Below are 20,789 nucleotides of genomic sequence, written 5' to 3'. Positions count from 1 at the left end.
TAATTTGGAATTTCAGTATTTTTTTGTTGTCCACTTAATTTTAGGTTTCATTTGATATAAAAATAAAAATCATATATATTACCAAACCAATTCCATTTTTTTATAAAAAAATCCATGGTTTTAAATCTGAATATTTACATTATTTCAAACAAAATAAGTTCATAAGATTAACATCAGATAATACGTAAGTGAAATAACCAGCATCGCAAATATTTTCCATGGCCAACGATAATCAGATGCTCATCAAATGTTTTGTCATGTTCCCAAATCCCATATATTTCATTTTTTTTCTCTACATAAATCTCTTAGATAATCTAAAATCACTTACTCTTTTTTGTCTGAAAATTCTTGCAAACATTTCCCACCACTAATTTCTTGCAACTCCAGACCTTTCTCTTCATCGATTTTCAGTTTATACTTCAACAGCTTCAAATCGAAAATTCTCTATAAGAAACCCATCTTCTGCAAGGTAGATTTCTGCAATTTCGTTTGGCTTAAAATTTGCATACTGAGTTAATGATCATACACTGAACGAAAAAGCCCGTACTTCTAATGTTGTCTGGTTGATAAAAGATAGTTTTTTCTTTTTAAATGAAAACCTTTGGTTAGTTTTTTCTTTTTAAATGAAAACCTTTGGTTCCTTTGAGCCAAACAATCTCATATGTCTCCAAATACTAAATTTTGGGTTCAAGAATTTTTGGGTTAATGTTTTCTTCTTCTTCTTTTCATAAAATTGAGTTTTGTGCTTTTGGGCAGTAAAGGTGAAAGCTTTGTGCTTTGAGAAATGGCGACTGGAGCTGTGCCAGCTTCGTTTCCTGGTTTGAAGAGCAAGGAGCCAGGCTTAGGATTTGCTAAAAGTATGGATTTTGTGAGACTTTGTGATTTGAAAAGACCCAAGTCTGGTAAAACAAGGATCTCTGTGATTAGGAATCAGAATCCCAGTCAGGATACTGCTCAGCTTCAATCTGCATCAGAAGGGAGCCCTTTGTTAGGTACAAAGCTCAAACACCTCAAGAGGAATTATATTTTGGATTTAAAAATCACCATGTACTGAATCCGTTCTCATGGTAAAAGAAAGTGTTATCCTTGTTTATTCGAGCAACTGTGTTTGCGAATGTACGATGTCAATTTTTAAGAAATATTCTTAACAGTACTACCTTCCGATCACTCCTGACTATTAAAAAAATCACCATTTCCTGAAATTTTTGTTGATCTTTTAAATAAACTAATAATACCACAAAACTTAGTTGAAAAGAGGGTTGGTTCCCCTTTTTTCCCTCTTGAGTTTCTATTGTTCTGAAATCTGAATTATGTTGAGTTTTCTTATGACATTCAGATGCACAAATGCCATGTTTTTTTTACTTATGATTAAGCTATGCAACTCTATTTAGGATTTAGTATTCTCCATTGGTTTTTTAAGGAGCCTCCTATGACTAACAGTTTTAATTTAGTTCCAAGGCAAAAGTACTGCGAATCCATATACAAAACCGTCAGGAGAAAAACTAGGACGGTAATGGTCGGGAACGTGGCTCTTGGTAGCCAGCATCCAATACGGATTCAAACAATGACTACGACAGATACTAAGGATGTTGCTGGGACAGTGGAAGAGGTATTGACTTCTCCCTTCCGCTTAAGCTTTTTCTTCTCTGTTCAAATAATGGGTTTGGGATTCTCTTCTGCATTGTCCAGCCGTCTGGATTGGCGACTTATATCCAATGTGTGTTCCATGTGTAGAATGCGATGCTCTTGTTTCCTTACCTTATGGCTATGCTGTGAATTAGTCTTATGAAATTAACTACTGTGGTCTTTTTAACAGATAATGAGAATTGCGGACAAGGGTGCGGATATTGTCCGGATAACTGTTCAAGGGAAGAAAGAGGCCGATGCATGTTTTGAAATAAAGAACTCCCTGGTGCAGAAAAAGTACGTCTCGTTCTTTGTAAGAATTAGTTGTCACTTTTTCAAGGTTCAGTCGCATATTTAATATGGAAACTAATACTATCACTAATTATTGTTCATGCAGTTATAATATACCTCTGGTGGCAGATATCCATTTTTCTCCTTCTGTTGCATTAAGAGTTGCCGAGTGCTTTGATAAAATTCGAGTCAACCCTGGAAATTTTGGTGAGTAATTCGATGTAAAATCATTTTTGTTTTTAGATTTTGGTTTCAGCTATTCTGAATAAAAAGTGTGGTAAATTGCAGCTGATAGAAGGGCTCAGTTTGAGCAACTAGAATATACGGATGAGGAGTATCAGAAAGAACTTGAGCATATTGAGGAGGTTAGACTACTCTTCTTTTAGTTTCAAATTCAATCATGTATCACTTGGTATTTAGTTGGTTTAGGGTGAAACATATTAAAAATTTAATAACTAATTCAGTTGTATATAATTTCTCACTGTGACTCTTTAAGCATGTATCAATTTCCCCATGCTTATTGACCAGCCTTCCCCCGTGAACAACAACAGGTTTTTACTCCATTGGTTGAAAAATGTAAGAAGTATGGAAGGGCGATGCGTATTGGAACCAACCATGGGAGCCTGTCTGACCGTATAATGAGCTACTATGGGGATTCTCCTCGGGGAATGGTGAACATTTATCTTCTCTCTCACTGCCTGACAGCTTTCAAGTGCATTTTGTAGTCCTGTGCATTCAATTAATTGATTTTCCCCCGTAAAACAGGTTGAATCTGCATTCGAGTTTGCTAGGATATGTAGAAAGTTGGACTACCACAATTTCGTCTTCTCAATGAAAGCAAGTAATCCAGTTGTCATGGTCCAGGCATACCGGCTGCTCGTCGCTGAAATGTACGTTCATGGCTGGGATTATCCACTACATCTGGGAGTCACTGAAGCTGGAGAAGGTGAGGATGGGAGGATCAAATCTGCGATTGGGATTGGGACCCTCCTGCAGGTAGCTTCACAGTATATATATATATATAACATAGTCAATGGAAGAAATTGCCATAAAAGTTTTCATGGTGATTTTAAAAATGTGTTCGACAAGTCTGGCTCATTTGTTGATGATATGGTCTTATACTTGCAGGATGGTTTAGGTGACACTATCAGAGTTTCACTCACCGAGCCACCTGAGGAAGAGATAGATCCATGCAGAAGGCTGGTTAACCTTGGTATGAAAGCTGCCGAACTTCAGCAAGGGGTGGTAGGATTCGAAAACTTTGATTAACTAGACAACATGTTCTATCACTTCAAGTGCTGTTTTTTTGAGAACTTTTCTTTACATGTCAAAATTTCATCAGGCACCATTTGAGGAAAAGCTCAGACATTACTTTGATTTCCAGCGTCGATCTGGTCAATTGCCAACACAAAAGGAGGTTAGTCATGATTGTCTCAGTATCAACGTGTTAGCTAACCCAGTTCCTGAACTGTTCTGAATGGAGGATTTATTTCTTCTATAGGGTGAAGATGTGGATTATAGAGGTGTCTTGCATCGTGATGGCTCGGTTCTTATGTCTGTTACCTTGGATCAGTTGAAGGTAACTTATTCACACTAACTTCCTTATTTGAGATGGCGGAGAAATTCAGTAATTCCTTTTCCCACATCTGCAGGCACCAGAACTCTTATACAAGTCCCTTGCAGCAAAGCTGGTTGTTGGAATGCCATTTAAGGTCTACCCTTGATCCATTTACGATATTAAGATTTGAGTATATTATGTGGGCTTTTGTCACAACTGTCTTGTAATATGTCGATGCAGGACTTGGCAACGGTGGACTCAATCATACTGAGAGAGCTTCCACCTGTAGATGACAGTGATGCGGTAAGAATCCAACTTCTTGTCCTTTCTCCCGCTATCTCTCAACCCTTCACAAAATTTTGGAAATAATGGATGCTGTCCATTGTACTATAACAGCGGCTGGCTCTTAAACGGTTGATAGACATAAGCATGGGTGTCATAACACCTTTATCGGAGCAGCTAATAAAGCCATTGCCTAATGCTATTGCTCTGGTAAATCTTAAGGAACTATCGACTGGAGCTTACAAGCTTTTGCCAGAAGGTGCTGCTGCTTATTTTTAATATTAAGTTTTGAACTCATGGATTGTTATTCCTCATTTATTCTTCTTTTCTCATATGATATCAATTCATTCGCTGTGCAGGTACGCGTCTGGCTGTATCTGTACGCGGCGATGAGCCCTACGAAGAGTTGGAAACCCTCAAAGACCATGAGGCTACAATGCTTCTTCACAATGTACCCTACGGTGAAGATAAGATTGGCCGAGTGCATGCAGCAAGGAGGTAATATACTAATGACCTGATTTGCTTATTTGTCATAAGCTTGTGCTATTCTAATTATCCTAATTCCCTTTACTTTTATGGTTCTGCCACCCATTGCATGCCATTCCATGATTCCAATGTTTGAAAACTATGTTCTTCCGCAGGTTATTTGAGTATCTATCCGAGAATAGTCTTGATTTCCCTGTAATCCACCATATCCAGTTTCCAAATGGGACTCACAGGTAATAAAAAAGCCCCGTACCACTTGTTGATTGATGTATTTATAGGTTTTGGTTTTTAACGTTTTTCTGACATGCAGGGATGATCTGGCCATTAATGCCGGTACCAATGCTGGAGCCCTTCTGGTGGATGGACTTGGAGATGGTATCTTGTTAGAAGCCCCAGACCAAGATTTCAATTTCCTCAGAAACACTTCTTTCAACTTACTACAGGGCTGCAGAATGAGGAATACGAAGACAGTATGAATCTCATCTAAGTTGAAAAACCACAACAATCTTTGGATATATATCTAATATCGCATCCATTCTGGTTGCAGGAGTATGTCTCATGCCCATCTTGCGGCAGAACTTTGTTTGACCTTCAAGAAATAAGTGCACAAATACGAGAAAAGACGTCACACCTGCCTGGCGTTTCGGTAATGACTGGTCCTCAGTGTCCAGTCACAGATTGAATAATAGTTTTGAGTTAATATAATCATCGATCTATTTTGAGCACGAAATCAATAATGTGAACTCTTCTTCCAGATTGCAATTATGGGTTGCATCGTCAACGGTCCAGGAGAAATGGCTGATGCAGATTTTGGATACGTCGGTGGTGCTCCTGGAAAAATTGACCTCTATGTAGGCAAGGTACTATATGTGTGCGTGTATGCAACTTAGATACAATATGAGAAAACAACATGAATACATGGATTTTCGGATCCGTTTTCTGAAGCTAACCTGTATATGGATTGTTTATTCAGACTGTTGTGAAACGCGGAATTGCGATGGAGCATGCAACCGAAGCTCTGATACAGCTAATAAAAGATCATGGCCGATGGATAGACCCTCCTGCTGAAGAATAAGCTTAGGAGTAGAATAATCCAAGGGGCTAATCATGTTCCCCTTCGTTGCATACCATACCACATATAGTAAATTGCTGTCGTTTAAATATGTTAGCGTTAAGATCATTGCCTAGTTGCTGGCAGCAATGTTTTATAAAGCATTTAAACGTTTAAAAAATGTAGACGTTACTTCTTTAGTTCTGCATGTGGAAAATCGATATTACTTCTACATGGTATGTAGAATTTCATTTTATCCAATGGCATGAATAAATAATTTGAGATTTTTAAATAAATTTAAAAATGAAAAAAAAAGGTTTGAAAGAGTGCTGCAAATTGGAAGACAATTCATCTCAGTTAATGGCGATATATCTAGCTCCATTGGGCACATAATCCAGATGAAAAAAATGGAAAATATAAGTATTAACAAATTAATTTAGAATCTAGCTCATTTGTTATAGTGGTTTTCAAACTCATCATGTAAAATGACGAGTTTTATAACATATATTGAATAATTGGAATTCAGTATATAGTTTCATACAATTTTTGTCCAGTCTGCATGTTGATTTCTAATTTTATAATATATTTTATAAAATTCATTGTGTAGATATAACAAGTTTCACGTGTATTATAATAAATGATCTAGATCTCAAAACAAAATTTTAAATTTTATATATGTGTGTGTGTTAGAATTCACTTACACAAGTGTAAAACTTTTAATTTTATACCCTTTTGGGATCATTAGATGAGGAGATATCTTAACTTTCGACTCCCTCTTATCTAACGATCTTAAAAAGGTGTAAAACTTTTTAGTTTTACATTATGTAATTTTTTTATTAATATGGGATAAGTATTAGACAGTATATGTTCAAAGATAACTCTTAACCTTTCGATATTGAACGCTCACACCCCTAGTATGTATGGTGCTCGAACCTGAATCCTAAATGAATAATAATAATTTCTTTACCATAGAAGTCACTTGGTTCGTACTACATTATGTAATTGGATCCTAACCTTTATATATATATATATATATATATATATATATATATATATATATATATATATATATATATATCCCTTTACACAATAAAGACAAAAGCATCTAAGATTCAACCAAAATGATTAACAATAAATAGGAGTGAATAAAATTTGACTTATTAACCAACAATCAGTTGGTCAAATTGGATGAGACATTGAATCTCTTAAGCAAGGTCAGGAGTTGGAATCCTAGCGTTTGCGAATGTAATAAACTAGGTCGGGAGAGTCGTCCTCGCTTTTACAGTCTTGATCCATATTTGTCGATCAATAAATCAGAAATCAGTGGTTATACAAAAAAATTGAGTTACTAAAAAAAATTCAAATTTTTGACTCAATAATAAAAAGATACTTACTTGATTCAATTTAAATTCATAAAATTGACTCGTTTTGAAAATATTTCAAATAAAATTTGAGTTATAAAATAGAGATTGAATAATTCAAAATTTTTAATAATTAGTTTTTAAATTTGAGTCGAGTTTCTCAATTTTATACAATATATGTTTATCAGATATGAAAAAAATATATGTATATTGGATATGGTTATAGAAAGTCATTCTTGAGGTTAAATAAAAAAAATACAAGATATGGCCCTTCCTTATTTGAAAGATGCATAAGCCAATTGACCTCAGTGATAAATGAATTATTGTTATTCTTTGAAGTGATTGAGAGTTTTCTTTAAATATAAATTATATTATATTTACTCTAAATTAATAAAAAAAAATCTGATGCGAAAGTTTTCAAGATCTATTTTGAAAGTAAAAATAGTCTAAGATTGAAAGAAATGGCTACAAAATAATTTAATAACTTTAAATTATTGTTTAATTAAGTTTAAAAATAAAATATTAAATTAATAAAATATTATTTAATTTAAAGAGTTAAAATATAAAATAAATTATATATATTAATACAATAAGTTAACATGATTTTTTTAAAATAAAAGGCTAAAACCATGAACACTAAGTAGGGACTGATTTACAATAGGGAGGACTCTTTACACCGCGGCTAAAAAGATCCTGCATGAACGATGGTGGCGAAGAAAGGAGTATAATCTCGTATGGAAAATGCGAACGTCATTTGACAATTCATCAGCAAGTTTATTAGTTTCTCTAAGTGATATCTATCACCCAAAATCGTTGACGAAGTTTATGAATGGAACGTACCAACTCATGGGAACTCGTCCAACAATTAGAATTTACAACAAGATTAACGGCATCTGTACTATCCGATTGGACCAAGAGCAATTCAAAATCATGGTCCAAGCAATTTTCAAACCGAGAAGAATAGTCCATAGCTCAGCTTATAGGAGCGTTGTAATTCCAACAGTTCTGTGAAAGCCAACCAACCAATTACCTTTACAGTCTCGGACGGCTCCACTAGAGCCTATCTTTAGAACAGTGTGTTCGAAAAAGAATAAATTTAATTGATGGATTTAATATTTAGGTTATTTTTTCGGTATATCATCAGTGATCGGTATTATTATCGATCTAATACAGATCAGATTATATTTCCTGATCTAACACCCTTAGCAGAAAAGCGCGCCCCCTGCACCTCGTTATATGCTGATTTGGCGTCTCGTGGTATAGCGCGCCCCCTGCCCTACGATATACGGTGATCTGACGCCACGTGGGTATAGTGCGCCCACTGATCCACGCTATACACCGAAATTATATTTAACGCGATCCCTGATCCGCGCTATATCTTTTGAATAATTACATATAGCGCGGTGCATGTACCGCGCCTTATATGCTTATAAATACACTCCTCCGGCTCATATATCCTCGCATCTCTCCTCTCTTATAAATTAATACAACAATTCCGTCAACGAGTAATAATTCTCGCAATCTTCTCAAATTTGACTTAGAAGTTCGTACGATTTTTCGTTATAAGGTAATTTTGTTATAATTTTTTAATTATACTTATTGTTTATTATCATTATTTGAAAAAATATTATACTAATTATTTTTAATTAATTTTTATGTTTGTAAAATTGAAAAGCGGGAGCATACGTCGAAATAGTTTTGTGGTGCAGGTAATAATATAAAATTATATTATTTAAATTATTTACGTTGATGTGTAAAAAAATTATTGTGTTATATTTTCGTTCATATATAATCGCTGAGGAAATGATGTATTTGTTTATCAAATAATAATTCTTGTATTTTGATTTGCATTTACTTCAAGTTAATGTCATTCAAATAATCGCCGATGAAGATTAAAAAACGAACACTATTATTACATTTTATCAAACTAATAACAATTTGATATTTAAATACAACAAACTTACAATAAGAATTAAATGGTAAATAATAAAAAATTACAATTAAACAAAATAAAGTAAATACAAATATAATAAAAAAATCTATCGATGCCTGCGTCGCGAATGTGTTCCGCATGGCGGTGGTTGTCGGTCTCGAGGAGGATTTCTTCGTATCACTGGTTCTAACTCCTCGCTGTCATCATCATCGTCGTCGTCACCATCGTCATCGTCATCATCGTCATCGTCGTCGTCCTGAGCAGGTACATCAGGTTGATGAGGAGCTGATGACGATGAAGCACCTCCATAGAATAAGGACCCTAGAGGTGTATGACTGACTATCCCACCGGCATGCGAAAACTGGGAAAACTGAGAAAACCCAGACATCGCTGAGTGTGAAAACTGTACATGAAGTGTATGTGCTGCGGCCATGGGTGATGAGGATGAACCCGCCAAATATCCAGTATATGAACCCCAAGTCAGATCTACAAACATAGACCCATAATAGCCTCCAGTAGGGGTCATCTGTGGCGGTGACGGGGTCATAAAACCAGGTGAAGGTGGTGGCGGCGGCATCTGGTAATGGAAAGGCGATGGCAGCATCATATATGGTTGCGGTGGCTGCTGGGAAGGTCCTGCTGGTGCAGTTGAGGATGAACCGGAAGCACCTACTCTCCGTCCACGAGTCGGGGGACGATGGTGCTGTGTCGGTGAACATCTCTGTCGACGTCGTGGAAAGGTCTGCCCTCGTGCATCCTCGGGTAGTAGAAACTGTTTCCCGTTACTGTTGAACCACTCATAATAATCCTCAGCATACATTAAGAGGTCATCAAAAATGGGCTCTCTACGGGCAAGGCGCCGATGTCGATCCTCCCACAACACGACCCACCCATGATGCCTCACCAGCCAATCTGTATCTGTCTTGCCGCGTCTATCTAAGCTATGCAACTCGTCCATATTGCGAGGTGCTTCCGGAATTGGTTGAAAACAACCAAACTGCCGGAGCACGCGTTCAGTGGAGTGCCACTCGACGGTCGCATAACAGATCAGAGGGACCATCGCCATCCAAACATCTAATGGACCCCTCAACTCAGGTGGGATCACCGCCCTCACATCATCAGTAGAATATGGCACCCATTCAAACTAAAACAAATAATATATAATTTTTATCAAAATAATAATCTAATTATATAAGTATAATCTAAAATCGATTTTTAAACATTAAAATTCATACCTGTGTGCCAGCCTTCTAATCGATTAGCACCCTAATTTTTTCTAAATCATCAGGTAGCTCCTGATGATTTTTCCTATCAGTAGACCACCTATTCATGGAAAAATATTTGTTATACGCTGTATAAAATTATTAATATACAAAATCAGTTTTATAATTACCTCAGAAGTAGTGGAAATACGAATGGGTTCTTCACAACAGGACATAAAAAGGGAAATCGATACCATGCCCAAGATTGCAGCAGCAGGAGACATCCGTCGATAGCATTACGTCTGCAGTCAGTGGCTCCACACATCTCCCTGTACAGCAAAGCCAAAACTGTCGAGCCCCAACTGAATGATCCGGCGAGACGAAAGTCGCTAAGATGTCGCAACCACATGAAGTGAACTAGGTTGCGCGATTTGTCCGGCATCTGCAACCCTCCTATCAACTGCAGTATGCATGCCTGTTCATACATCTTAACCTCATCCTCAGAGGCGTCTGCGCTCAACTCCCGAAAATTGGCATTTAACCAATTTAACGGTATCCTACCTCCGATAAAATTTTCCGGTACACGTCCTAGACTATCCCGACACAAAGTAGTCCAAGAACTAGAAGCTATCCCCGATATCACATCTCCATCCACCGGAAGCCCCAGATGCATAGAAACATCCTCAAGCGTGATCGTACACTCTCCGCACGGAAGATGGAATGTGTGGGTCTCCGGCCTCCACCGCTCTACTAAGGCAGAAATCAGGTCTGGCTCTATTTTACAGTGACCCTGATATCTACCTATGTAACCGAATCCAACCTCTACTAAATACGACAAGACACGGCTGGGTATCACTAACTTAAGATTCCTAATAAAAGGATCTAATACACGATCCTTCTCCTAAAAATAAATAATTACAAAAATTAATTCTTAATCTAATAATCATGCATTAAATGAATCAACTAATTATTACTAATAATTTAAATTAAATTAAAACGTTAAAATGTTACCGTATCAGCAACGTGTCGAGATATTTAATTCTTAATCTAATAATCATGCATATAATAAATCAACTAAATATTACTAATAATTTAAATTAAATTAAAACGTTAAAATGTTACCGTATCAGCAAAGTGTAGAGATATATGATTTCCATCCGAGCGAAGTAGACTGTCTTCCATTATATATCTGCAAAAGAATTATATTAGTAAAATATTAAATAACGTAAAAACATAATAGTAAAAATATTATAAAATATACCTTAAAAAGAGAGTATTTGAGAGAAATTTAGAGAATTTGAGAGAATTTGGTGTGATAAAAGTGATTGAGGATGGGGTATTTATAGGGATGATGGGGACGTGAAGGGTTGGTAATTAGGGGTATAGCGCGCCCCTTGCACCGCGCTATACCCCACGTGTCAGATATCCAGTGATAGTGCGAATCAGGGGGCGCGCTATACCCACGTGGCGCCAGATCACCATATAGCGCGGTGCAGGGGGTGCGCTTTTCTGCTAAGGGTGTTAGATCGGGAAATATAGTCTGATCGGTGTTAGATAAGTAATAATAACGATCACCGGTGATATATCGGGAAAATAGTCTAATATTTATATATTTTTTTACTCTTATAAATTAAATATATTATTTAATTTGAATGTTAGTAGGATAATTATTTTTTGAATATGTCAATTCAAAAAGGCATTTGTTATCTTTTTAACTTTGAATATTAAAGATAATTATATATTTTTGTATATTTCAAATTAAAATAATATATATTTAAGTTTTAATGATAAAATGAATTTTATCTTTTAAATATTTCAAGTTAAAAGATATTATTATATGTTTAAAGTTGAATATTAAAAGATATCTGCTTGGATTAAACCTCTCTTAAAAATTCCCTATAAATAGTAGCACAGACAAGGGAGAATAAATATTTTATTACCTCCATTGATGATAGAAAAAGTGTTGCTATGTGTATTTGCTAAAAGTGATGTTATATAGAAATTTGTTTTCTATAAATATAAAAGTGAAAACCAACTTAATAAATAGATTAAGATGGTACGAAGAGATAGGAATAGTGAATATGTTAAACCATTATGCACAATATGATATTATTCATGAAGTGACATCACTATACTCTAAAAAATAAATAGAGTTAGCAAAGCGGAAGATTAAACCTTAAAAGAAATAATTAATGTAATGCTAAGAAGTTCTGAGTTGTCACAGAACATGTGAGGGAGAGAGAAGTTGTTCTATCAACTAATTAACTTTTAAATAAGGTCCCCAAGAAAGAAAAAAGGACAAGACACCATATGAGTTATGAAAAGATTGAAAACCTATATCATACAAACACTTGAAAACGTTGGGGTGTCTTGAGAAGGTAATTGTCATATTACCAAAACACTTGAAAATGTTGGGGTGTCTTGAGAATGTAATTGTCATATTACCAAAACAAATGAAAATAGGTCCTAAATGATGAATTGTATTTTCTATAACCATCCTATTATTTAGAAGGCTAGTTGAAATTTGATATTCAAGATATCAACGGAACAAGTGAATATATTACACATTGGAAGGAAAAGTTATGTCATGGAAATCCTTAAGAAAACGGTTACAACCAGATTTATAATAAAATCAGATTTTGTAGCTATAGATAAGTCTAAAGAATAAGCTAAATAGCTTTGGAATTTCTTGGAATATATTCTTAAATGGCTGAAACATGTGCCCACAATATGCATATATTGTTACTATAAATATACTGGTAAGTCCAAATATATGCATTATCGACACAATATCATGGACAACTGATCTCAAATGAAGTTATCTCTGTTGATTTTGTAAGATCAAAGGATATCATTATGGATTCTCTAACCAAAGGGTTAAATTGAGATCAAGTTGAGAAAACATCTAACGAAATGTGACTAAAGCCTATAAAATTTAAAGGTGATATGTGAAGGAAAACCCTAGCTTGTTGACTGGAGATCCCAAGATTAGATTCAAAGGGATAACATAATTGTTGGAGATCCCAAGTTTAGTTTCAAAGGGATAACATAATTGCATAACCTGTGTACGGTTACTATAGGGTTTATTATCCCAAGTTCGTTCTTATGATGTAGCTAGTGATCAACGTGGTATAGGCTAAGCAAATCTTTTAATGACCATTGTGTGTTGCAGTGAGCCAAGCAATATAAGTCACCTATGTGAAAGTGAAATGGGATTGCTTCAAGGAGACTATTGAGGATAGTTCTTTCAAAATCTTGTAGAACCTGATAGATGTCCATGTCTTTAAGGACATACCCATGAGAACTAAATTCTTATCAAAGGGGTAGTTGTGCGAAGTATGACATCATTTACACAAATGGCAGAACAGTTTAAGGACATTGTGTCTATTGTTGAGCCAGTAAAGTAAATATATTGTCACAAGGGAAGGTTCAAAGGAAGACACCTACCTATCCTATGCAACTATCAATCGTAGAGGCTATCACCACATCGTGTCAAAATGTTTTTAATTAAATCATCAATTTCATTCATGTGGGAGATTGTTGGAAAAAGAGTGAATTTAATTGATAGATTTAATATTTATACTAAATTCATATTCATTTTAATATTGCAAATTAAATATATTATTTAAGTTGAATATTAGTGGGATAATTACTCTTTGAATATATCAATTTAAAAATGTATTTGTTATCTTTTTAACTTTTAATATTAAAGATAATTATATACTTTTGTATATTTTAAATTAAAATAGTATCTATGTAACCCCCTAGACCCGACCTGAACGTTAGACCCAAACCTAAGAAGTCACATATCCCATTCAGAGATTATTTTTATATTAAAAATAACTTATAAAACATTAAAGGTAATACGGAACAAAATATCCAAAACGATAGCCAAAATACATGTCACCAAATGCAACTGAAAATATGTAGAGGTGTTCGTTCATGCAAAAATAAAAGTAATTGATCTCCTCTGATGCCAAATCTGCTAGATTACGGTCTGTTGTTATCCGAAAAAGGGTAAAATTTACAGAATGCGCTAAAAAGCCCAGTGTACTCCATACAGTGTATAAAAACATACTAATAAAATATTCTAGTAAAATCAGTCTATCAAACATGTTTTGTTTAAAAAAATATGAACACTACCCCCATTCGTCACGAACAAAATGTGTAGGTTATCCAGAACCTTACACCCCGTCACGTCCAGTAAGGCTCTGAGCACAAAGTCGAGGAGCCTATAATTATTCTTCCTCCAACAATATTCCCCCCCAATGACAGTAATGAACAAGTATGTATTCGAGTGAAAATGGTGATTAATCCATTAAAACATGAAAATGTTTCATGCTTGAAAATCATATACAAAAATATGGTAATCAGATATCGGGTAACCAGTATTCAGAAATCAGGTATCATGTATCATGTAATAACAATATTCTAAATTATCACCAATCTGAAACAATTCAACTAATATTTTTAAAACAGTAAAATAACACTATCATGAAACACACCTGTAATAGTCTAAGAAATCGGATAGGGAAGCCTACTATTGGGTCTGTCGATCACGCTCTGTTGCAGCGCTAGATCTTACGAATTGGAAAAATCCATATTGAACTCCTAATATAAATAATCTTAATCTTTATTTAAATAATTTATGGAAACCTACGGGTAATTCTCATAGTACATGGTTCGGACTGATCTGACGAACAGATAACTCTGGACCTAACTGATCCTCGCTCAGGTGAAACACGAGTACCTTCATAAAATATCTTGTTGAATTAATTCCCTAACCATATCTCAAATAAGTAATAAAAAATACTAAAATACTGAGTATTTTTTTGTTAACAAGCTCGATTCAGGGATTTCAGGTTAGAATTTGTCAAAACAAATATCGGAATCAGACTCAGGACGTCGAAAAACATAAAATATAACTTTTCAAAAATTTGACTTTTTGGTCAAAGTCAAAGTCAACGGGCTTGACTGATGATTTGGAGGCTTTCGGGTTCGAATTTGGCGTAACAGACCCCAAAAATGGATTCAGGACATCGAAAAATGTCAGAATAGGTATACCCGGAAAAATTCAACGGCCGTTTAATGGTCGGTCAACGTCGGTCAAAGTTCTGGTCAAAGGTAGTCAACGTCGGTCAACGCAATCAACGGTCAACGAGTCGGATCAACGGTTTGGGTCGGGTCAATGGGTCGGCTCAGGTCGGACTGATTCAGACTAGTCAAACTGCCCTAATTCCATTTCGAAACTCCCTCACGCGCAGGGGTGGCGCGTCTGGCGTGCTCCAGTGTCCTAAAAATCACGGAAAATTTTCCTAAAATTATTTGAAGCGATTTTGAGGCACTTACAAAGCTCGGTTCACAAATTTAAATGGTAGAGAGCTCGATTTCAGTAAATCCAAAACTTTGACCGCTTCACCTCCCTCACGTACCACCATTGACAGGGACACGGAGGACACCAGCGAACTCGAAATGACACAAGGAACACGATGGATGGGAGGTTTCAAAAACAGAACAATTATCGGCGATGAATTGAAGATTTTCTCGGCATTGGTGCTAAAAAAAGGTCGAAACTTTGAATTGGAATTCATGGCATTTGATAGCATTTTACTTTAAATTGATTTAAGGGGTTTGTTCATCACTCGATGATGAACACGATGGTGGTTTCAAATCGATGATCGGTGGTTGGACGGCGTCGGGATCGTGTTTGGAAGTTGTGTGTTAGAGGAGGAAATTTGGGAGCAATTCATTTCTGAGTGAAATCTAAAATGAATTGCACGATATAATGCATTTTCTGCCAACACTATTTGAGTAAATTCAGGGCTTGGTCCCTAAATTTCCTTCAACTCTAAAATAGGCTACAAGTTTTGAAAACTTTCAATTTAATCCTCAAATTTTGCCAAATTACTTAATTAATTTTTTCTCCAATTTTCTGGGTTGCTATAATTCTCCCCCTCTACAAGAAATTTCATCCTCGGAATTTAGCTTATAAAAATAGATGAGGAAATTGAGCCACCATTGACTCCAATATCTCCCAAGTAGCTTCTGAGGGGCCACGGTTGCTCCATTGAACTTTAACCATTGGAATACGTCTATTCCAAAGAAATCGCTCATCCTTTTCTAAAATCTAAATGAGCTCCTCCTCGTATGACAAATCAGGTCTCAGCTCTACCTCATCAACCTGAATGATGTGATATGGATCTGGACGGTATCGCCTCAACATAGATACATGAAAAACATTATGAATACGACTGAGCTGGGGAGGCAACTCAAGTTGATAAGCAACATGTCTGACTTTCTTCAGAATATGATACGGCCCAATAAATCTCGGACTTAGTTTACCCTTACGTCCAAATCTCAATACTTTCTTCCATAGAGATACCTTGAGAAAAACCTAATCCCCAACCTCAAACTCGATATCCTTACGTCGCTTATCTGCGTATGATTTATGCCTATCAAATGCCTCTTTTAAGCGATCACGAATCAGTCTGAAAGTATCTTCAGTCTCTCGAACCAAGTCTGGACCTAAAGTTTTTCTATCATGCAACTCTATCCAACATATATGAGTACGACATCTACGTCCATACAGAGCCTCATACGGTGCCATGCGAATACTTCCCTAATAACTATTATTGTAAGCGAACTCGACTAATGGTAAGAAATCTTGCCAATTACCGCAAAAATCAATCATACAACCCCATAACATATTCTCTAACACCTGAATAACTCGCTCAGACTTACCATCATTCTGTGGATGAAAAGTTGTACTGAAATTCAAACAAGTCAAACACCTCGCCACAAAATCTGAAATATTCTTTTTCATACCAGTCCAAAAGTAGTACTATTTGAGATTATTGTACATTTTGTCCCCGCCAGGATGCATAGCATAAGGACTACTATGAGCCTCTTGAAGAATAACCCCTCTCAACTCATCATCTTTAGGGACGCAGTAACGACCGTGAAAGCACAAAATACCATTCTGATCCAAAGTATACTTTAAACTGGATCCTTGCTTAACTTGTTCAATAATGGGAAGAAATGAGCTATCAAGGAGCTGTTTGGCCTTAATCTCCTCTGCCAAAGTGGGTTTAACGTGCAACTCTGCTAACATACTATTGTCATCAAATAAACTCAAATTGGCAAACAAGGCTCTCAGATCTGATATCGCCTTACGACTCAAAGCGTTGGCCACCACATTAGCTTTTCCTGGATGATATTCTATCTCAAAATCATAGTCCTTTAGAAGCTCCAACTAGCGACGCTGTCTTAAATTCAATTCTTTCTGAGTAAGCAGATACTTTAGACTCTTATGATCGGTATAGATATAACACTTTTCCCCGTAGAGGTAGTGTCTTCAGATCTTTAAAGAAAAAACCACGATAACTAACTCCATATTGTGAGTAGGATAGTTACGCTCATCGGCTTTAACTGACGTGACGCATAAGCGACAACCTTCCCATCTTGCATCAAGACACATCCTAATCCAGAGTGAGAAGCATCACTGTAGATAGAAAAATCTTTCCCAGACTTAGGCTGAATCAATATTGGGGCTTGAGTTAGAACAGTCTTTAGTTTCTCAAAGCTAGCTTGTTAGTTCTCAGACCAGACAAATGGAACATCCTTCCTCAATAGTTTCATCAGAGGAGCTGCAACAAGGGAGAACCCCTCAATGAAACGACATTAGTAACCAGCTAAGCCTAAGAAACTACGGATCTCAGAGACGTTTCTGGGTTGCTTCCAGTTTAGAATAGCCTCTACTTTGCTCAGATCCACCTGAATACCATCAGCAGAAACGATATGTCCAAGAAAAGTCACTTCGCTGAGCCAGAACTCACACTTGCTCAACTTAGCGTATAACTTATTTTTCCTTAGAGTCTGTAGAACAATCCTTAAATGCTCCTCATGTTCTGCTTCAGTTCTAGAATACACCAGTATATCATCGATGAACACAACTATAAACTGGTCCAAATAAGGTCAAAACACCCGATGCATCAGATCCATAAAAGCAGCAGGGGCATTAGTTAACCCGAATGAATCACTAAAAACTCGTAATGCCCATACCAAGTACAAAAAGCAGTCTTCGGGATATCAGAATCTTTCACTTTAAGCTGGTAATAACCATATCTCAAGTCTATCTTTGAAAAGATAGAAGCCCCTCGAAATTGGTCAAATAGATCATCGATCATGGGTAGAGGATGTTTGTTTTTAACCGTGAGCTTGTTGAGTTTCCTATAATCAATATAGAGTCTCAGTGTCCCATCTTTATTATTGACAAAGAGAACTGGGGCTCCCCACGATGATATACTGGGTCGAATAAATCCCCTATCTAACAACTCCTGAAGTTGGACTTTCAGTTCCTTAAGCTCCTTTGGGGCCATATGATAAGGAGCCATTAAAACCGGGGTGGAACCAGAATAGACTTCAATCTCAAACTCAACTTCTCTGTCCGGCGATAATCCAGACAACTCCTCAGGAAAACCATCGGGAAATTCCTTGACAATCCGGATGCCTTCTATATCAGATTGAGAACTCATAGTGTCCAAAATATAAGCAAGAAACACCTTGGAACCTTTCCTGATCATCTTCTCAGCTACCAAAGCAGACTCAACATTCATCAGAAATCCACGACGTTCCCCGATCATTACAATCTTTCGGTTATCTGGGGTATTTAGAACAACTTTCTTGGTCTCGCAATCGAGATTAGCCCGATGTTTTTCCAACCAATCTATGATGAGAATCAAATCAAACTCTTCTAAAGGTAACTCCATAAGGTCGGCCAGAAAAATCTTCCCATTGATTTCTATAGGACACTCTCTAAAAATATGATCCAACACTATGTACTTGCCTAAGGGACTTTGAACAATCACCGAATTCTCAATATTCTCAACAGGAATATTCAGACCCTCAGAAATGGAATGTAATGCATATGAATTGGTAGAACCACTATCAAACAATGCAAAGTAGGGAACTAAATGAATAGTAACAATATCTGCAATCACAGCCCATTGCGATCATGTCGAAGTCTAGCAGTGTAAATCAATGCAGGCTGTCTGGCCTCTGATCTGACTGGACCCCTACTCTGAGATGCTCGGCCTCTACTAGCCGATCATGGTACTCTGCCCTGACTATGACTCTCTGCTGGAGTGTAAACAGTACTCTGAGTATGAGTGGGAGTACGAGCTGGTGTCTGAACTGAATGAGGTATCACTGGACAATCCTTCAAGTGATGGTCACCAGACCCATATTTATAACAAGTGCCCAATTTCATCCTGTATTCCCCAAAATGATTTTTACAAAATAATCACATCTTGGCAAGGGCTGCGACCCAAAAGAACCACCATGTCTAGAAGGTTGAACAGCTGAAGAACCAGATGCAAAAAGTCTGACACTCGTACCACCTATCTGAAAGAACTCACCCTGCCTCTCTTTCTGGGGTGTGCAGAAGAATCAACAGAACTAGAAGGCTTTCTGAATCGGTTTTGAGCTCGATCACTATATATCTTGCACTTCATACACAATCGCTCTATTTCCTCAGCAGTCTTGGCTATCTCAACCAAGGTTCTCCTTGTGGGTAGCAACTCGACTCCTGATCTCATACCTGAGTCTATTCTCGAACCTCAAGCATCGATCTGTCAGTGTCAACAAGTCCAAGAGCATAGCGGCTCAATCGGATGAACTCAACCTCGTAGTCCATAACAGACATATTACCCTGCTCCAAATTCTGAAACTCCTGGCATTGCTCCTGCAGATATCTCTCTCCGATTTAGTGCCTCTGGAAATGCGTCTTAAAAAGATCCCATGTTAACTGGTTCCTCGGAATACTATCAGAAATCGATTGCCACCATCTGAAGCTCTCTTTATTCAACATAGTTAGGACCCCCTTTAACTTCTTCTCAGGCCTCAGATCCATCTCATCCATAATCCTCTTTGTGTCCTCCAGCCAATACTCATCGTATGTCGGAGGTCCCCAGTAATTCCCTCAAAATGAACTACTTCAGCAGCCCAAAGAATTCAAAATCTCGACTGCAGTTATATTACTAGGGGTACTAGCAGCTCTCTGAAACATGCGAAAGATAGTTCTATTAATGGCGTCTTCGTTCATGTCAGTATCATCATCTTCAATGAAGGGAGGGTCTCTCACAGGAGTAAACTGATCATCATGAGAAATGATCAGATCTATATGCGGAATAGGAGGATCACGTGGTGACATCGGATCGTCTATCGTAATAGAAGGTCGAGTGAGTCGCCCTCGACCACGGCCACATCTTGTCTTACGACCTCTAGCAGCACTCATCGTTGGATCTATAAGGCTCTATAGAAAGAATTTGAAACATATGTCATATTAGCATCAGAGATCTCGAGAAAAAATTAATTCATAAAATAAGGTGACACGGTTTTTATCAAAATTTCTTAAAATCCAGAGTTTAGGACTCATCCAAATTCCGAGTTTTTAAAACCGAAAGCTCTGATACCACCAAATGTAACCCCTAGACGTGGCCTGAACGTTAGACTCAAACCTAAGCAGTCACATATCTCATTCAGAGATTATTTTTATATTAAAAACAACTTATAAAACATTAAAGGTAATACGTAACAAAATATCCAAAACGATAGTCAAAATACATGTCACCAAATACAACTGAAAATATGTAGAGGTGTTCATTCATACAAAAATAAAAGTAGTTTATCAGTTTATCAAACATGTTTTTGTTGAAAAAAGATATAAACACTACCCTCATCCGTCATGAACAAAATGTGTAAGTTCCCCAGAACCTTACACCCCGTCACTTCCAGTAAGGCCCTGAGCATAAAGTCGATGAGCCTGCAAGTATTCTTCCTCCAACAATATTTTCCCCCCCAATGAAAGTAATGAACAAGTATGTATTCGAGTGAAAATGGTGATTAATCCATTGAAACATGAAAATGTTTCATGCTTGAAAATCATATACAGAAATACGGTAATCAGATGTCGGGTAACCAGTATTCAGAAATCAGGTAT

General features: G+C 36.7%; 1 protein-coding gene across 2 annotated transcripts; it reads left to right on the top strand.

Annotated features, from left to right (window-relative positions):
- The first annotated feature begins 339 nt into the window (after window positions 1-339).
- On the top strand, window positions 340-5,492 carry LOC120135008 (4-hydroxy-3-methylbut-2-en-1-yl diphosphate synthase (ferredoxin), chloroplastic-like). Of its 2 annotated transcripts, none has more exons than XM_039151383.1 (20): window positions 340-469; window positions 762-992; window positions 1,452-1,609; window positions 1,817-1,923; window positions 2,024-2,124; window positions 2,206-2,282; window positions 2,469-2,588; window positions 2,683-2,913; window positions 3,046-3,162; window positions 3,260-3,334; window positions 3,419-3,496; window positions 3,570-3,629; window positions 3,716-3,778; window positions 3,872-4,016; window positions 4,117-4,255; window positions 4,399-4,476; window positions 4,554-4,713; window positions 4,791-4,889; window positions 4,999-5,103; window positions 5,217-5,492. In XM_039151383.1, the coding sequence occupies exons 2-20, from the start codon at window positions 785-787 to the stop codon at window positions 5,316-5,318; spliced, it is 2,223 nt and encodes a 740-aa protein (XP_039007314.1). In that variant the 5' UTR covers window positions 340-469; window positions 762-784; the 3' UTR covers window positions 5,319-5,492. The 2 variants fall into 2 exon arrangements, with proteins under 2 accessions (XP_039007314.1, XP_039007308.1); XM_039151377.1 differs by having other exon boundaries at window positions 757-992.
- The last annotated feature ends 15,297 nt before the right edge of the window (window positions 5,493-20,789 follow it).

Source organism: Hibiscus syriacus, unplaced genomic scaffold (assembly GCF_006381635.1).
Source record: "Hibiscus syriacus cultivar Baekdansim isolate YM2019G1 unplaced genomic scaffold, ASM638163v2 tig00001818_pilon, whole genome shotgun sequence".
NCBI classification, from domain to species: domain Eukaryota; kingdom Viridiplantae; phylum Streptophyta; class Magnoliopsida; order Malvales; family Malvaceae; genus Hibiscus; species Hibiscus syriacus.
This window is presented reverse-complemented; position numbering and strand designations above follow the sequence as displayed.

Excerpts from the sequence above, each read along its gene's own strand:
- LOC120135008 (XM_039151383.1), top strand. The coding sequence starts at position 785 with ATGGCGACTGGAGCTGTGCCAGCTTCGTTTCCTGGTTTGAAGAGCAAG. Across the intron at positions 2,589-2,682 it reads GGGATTCTCCTCGGGGAATG|GTTGAATCTGCATTCGAGTT; the intron begins GTGAACATTTAT and ends CCCGTAAAACAG. Across the intron at positions 3,779-3,871 it reads CTGTAGATGACAGTGATGCG|CGGCTGGCTCTTAAACGGTT; the intron begins GTAAGAATCCAA and ends GTACTATAACAG.